Source organism: Watersipora subatra, chromosome 3, assembly GCF_963576615.1.
Source record: "Watersipora subatra chromosome 3, tzWatSuba1.1, whole genome shotgun sequence".
In the NCBI taxonomy this organism is placed as follows: domain Eukaryota; kingdom Metazoa; phylum Bryozoa; class Gymnolaemata; order Cheilostomatida; family Watersiporidae; genus Watersipora; species Watersipora subatra.
In genome coordinates this window covers 34,505,425-34,508,936 of record NC_088710.1, presented here as the reverse complement: position 1 = coordinate 34,508,936, position 3,512 = coordinate 34,505,425, and the positions used below count along the sequence as shown (strand labels likewise).

The 3,512-nt window shown below is 38.2% G+C and overlaps 1 protein-coding gene across 1 annotated transcript; it reads right to left on the bottom strand.

Annotated features, from left to right (window-relative positions):
• Window positions 1–524: 524 nt before the first annotated feature.
• Window positions 525–1,454, bottom strand: LOC137390540 (piggyBac transposable element-derived protein 3-like). The gene has a single exon (XM_068076868.1). The coding sequence runs from the start codon at window positions 1,452–1,454 to the stop codon at window positions 525–527; it is 930 nt and encodes a 309-aa protein (XP_067932969.1).
• Window positions 1,455–3,512: the final 2,058 nt, after the last annotated feature.

Below are 3,512 nucleotides of genomic sequence, written 5' to 3'. Positions count from 1 at the left end.
AATGTCACACTGGCTGGTTAAGGTAGCAGAATCACCCACAAAAGCCAATCACATCGCAATATAAAAATCAATAACTTTGTTTTTATATATTAAACTAAACAAATAAGTCTTGATTTAAACTGATTGCATAACTGTGACTGAATGCTCCACCTACGAATTTAATAGTTGCTAGTGATTGTATTCAATGTTCAAATACCGAATATATCCCTTTGAGGCCCGAGGACAACTTAATTGTGCTGCAATGATGAAACTTGGTGTATGCAGTGTCTAAGTAGCACTTAGAACAAATATTTTGTCAATTTTGTTTTATTTATTTTATTTGAAACATTATAAAACGTCCCTCCCAGGGACGTTGGGGCTGGACTTGGGTATCTGCAAAATTTTGACATGTACTTGATAATAAAATAGGTTGAGCAAGTAATTATGACAATTGTATTTTGTACAATAGTACTGGCACTCTACTATAAAGCATGCACACAGCTTATAAGACTAGGAGTGAAACTCCTGCAAAGTCCAAGTGTCATTTAATTATGAAAGTCCAGAAAACAGTTTCTGTCCGGCACCGTGCAGAGGAAAACATTACAGTGCACACATTTCACACTTGTTTTGAATTTGCAACCTTCTCTTCGGCAACGCGCACCGTTTTTTAATCTCATTGCCATAGGTAAATGTTTTGCGCCTTTTTCTCGACTTTTTTGTGTTGGGAGAGGTACGACTTGACGGTATTGACGTGGAGTGTCATCAGGATCATCACTAGAGCTGCTGGAATACCAAGCATCATCAATAAGTTGCTCTCCTAGCAAAAAACGGTAGTCATACAGCTGCATTATTTTGGAACCTGTGTTGTTCCTTCTGTATTCTAGCCAACAGTTGTTCACAGCTACATCTGTAAGATGCATAATAACTCGGATCGGCCACCGCTTTGATCGTGCCGTAAACCGATGGTATGAAACCATCTGATCACATAAGTCTACTCCTCCCATTGATTTATTGTATTCTCGAACGGCAGCTGGTCGAGGCACAGTAAGAAATGACTTAGTCTTTTTGCACCATCTCCGGCACTCATCTCTTGGTTCTAAGCCATGTAAAGAAGAAGCAATAAGAATGCTCTTGTTGTCAAACCACTTTATGATGCTGATCTGCTCGTCTTTCTGGTTTGCAGAGACAAATTGCTCCATGGCTCCTCTATCTTTCTTCTTCATGACTTTATCTGCTGAAAACGTTACTGGAACATTCTTGAGGCTAATAGTCCCCGTTAGGGATATGTCCTTTTTGGCCAAGTAATCTATCAAAGGTATGGTAGTAAAGAATCTGTCACAGAATACATGACTTCCTTGCACCACATCTTTAGTGAGCCGCAGGACCGCTCCTACTCCTTGCCCACCCGAACCATCGTCAAGCTTGTAATCTTTAAATGTATTTTCACCCTGATATATTTCGAAGTCTAGTACCATGCCACTAGGAATTGCTAGCACAAAGTTTTTGCACGTATTGCCTAGCTGGACATCTTCCGGTGAAAGATATCATCTGCTCATCAATGCTCACTTTGTTTCCCCCAGCTACCTGTGTGCAAGCAGTTCTTATCTATTCAACGAAGGGACGGACTTTCCAACGTCTATCTGCTTTTTTCTCGTGCTCATTTACCGAGAAGTTGTCAACTACTTTAAGATTATTTCTGATTTTAAAAAACCGTGTTCGAGACATTGAATTTGCTATAATTGGTACCCTCGTCTTCTTAGACCAATACATTCGCAGTCTCTTCATGTTGATGCAACCTATTATGAGGCTCATCCCAAAGAATTTCTTAATCTCTGCCATCGTTGTACAAAGACTTTTGCCATGGTTCTGGGCATGATACTGGTTGGTCAGATCAGCTATTGTTTTGAATGTGTCATCATTCAGGTATGCTTTGAATGATTCCAGTGATGTCTTATCAAGCACTGGTGGGTCAGAGAGCGCAGGATGTTGGGAGAACCTACTGGAAAACGTGTCACTTTTCTTGAAATTATAGCTTCTCTTTTTGCTCGCATCCTTTTTTTTTGTAGGAGGTTGTGGTTCGGCAACATCATCATTTGTGTCAGCATCATAATCTTCTTCACTGGTGTTTTGAGAAGCTACATCTTGTTCTGGGTTGTACTCATCTTCGCTTGACAAGTATTCAAGATCAGACTCATCCAGTTGGGCTAATAGATTATTATCACCATCCCCATTTAGTGACAACTACCGCTTTTTTGATGAATTTCCTACAAAAATTAGTTTTATTGTCATAAAAACTTGGACAAATGCACACATGAGCATTGTTGACAAGTCAGCAAAATAAACTGTGACTAATAAATACTTCAACTTTACATTTCTAAAATGTATGCTAAAAATTGTTTGTAAGCATTAAGCTCCAGTGTCCCCACAGAGGACATCAGATTTAAGCTTGAGCAAAATAACTTCTAATACTAGTAAATAAACTTTAAACTAGTTCAACATTTTAAAATGCATGTTAACAACAAGAATATGTAGTTTAAAATTATAGATGCACTGCTTGAACAACTATACAGATAGATTTACCTGGAAGGTTTGAAGTTTCACACTTTGAAGTGGAGGTAAGCCATCTTGAATGTTTTCTACCTCTCACAAACGAGAGTGAAGCAAGTACCAACATGAGAAGACAATAAACACATTGTCCCCTGAGAAGGTCATTAGACCTTAATACCTACAAATTGCTAGGCTCAATGGTATCACTAATAAAAGAATGTCCTCTTCAGGGGACTCATGGCCTCAAAGGGATATAACAACATTTTCAAAACTCCATGCTATTCCGGTCAGCGTTTAAAACCTTTTGTCTTTCTCCATTTTTCCCTTCCTCCTTCTCCCCTCCCTCGCTTTCCCTCCTTTCTGCTTAATAACAGCAATAGATAGATAAATTTTAGTTGCACAGTCCTTGAAAGGAGCCTTGACAAAAGACTCTATTTGATTTCCAATTGGTTCTATAAGGTTTTTTATGCTGAATGAGATTGAGAAAATTGTATTTACCACTATACTACATGTATAAGTGAGTTGTGGTCTATTCCAATAACAAAAGTTTTAAACTGCCGGTTACAGCCATGAATATGCCTTAACTTGGTAGTCGAAAGGAAGTGTGTTTTAACCCAACATGCATTACCTTGATCATAGAACAAATCTTACAAGGAGTCATTACACCTTTTAGCCGTGTGTTTACAAACATGATTCCATGTAATATAATTACCCCATCCAGGTTTTGTGGAGAACATATTTTCTGAAGTTACAGAGAAAATTAAAAGAAACACAGGGCATTCTTATATGAATATTTACTTCAACAAACTATGATTTTCCCTGCGGAACGAGTCTCAGGACAGATTAAGTTCGTATATTGAGATTTGGCTACAGAACCAAAGCAAAACTACTACAGGCATGTTTTGATAGCGTTCACCCTCTGAAGATATACACAGCCATTGGTGTTGCTGTAAATGAAAACAAAAGCAATTTTTCTGAATGAAGGA

Excerpts from the sequence above, each read along its gene's own strand:
- LOC137390540 (XM_068076868.1), bottom strand. The coding sequence starts at position 1,454 with ATGGTACTAGACTTCGAAATATATCAGGGTGAAAATACATTTAAAGAT.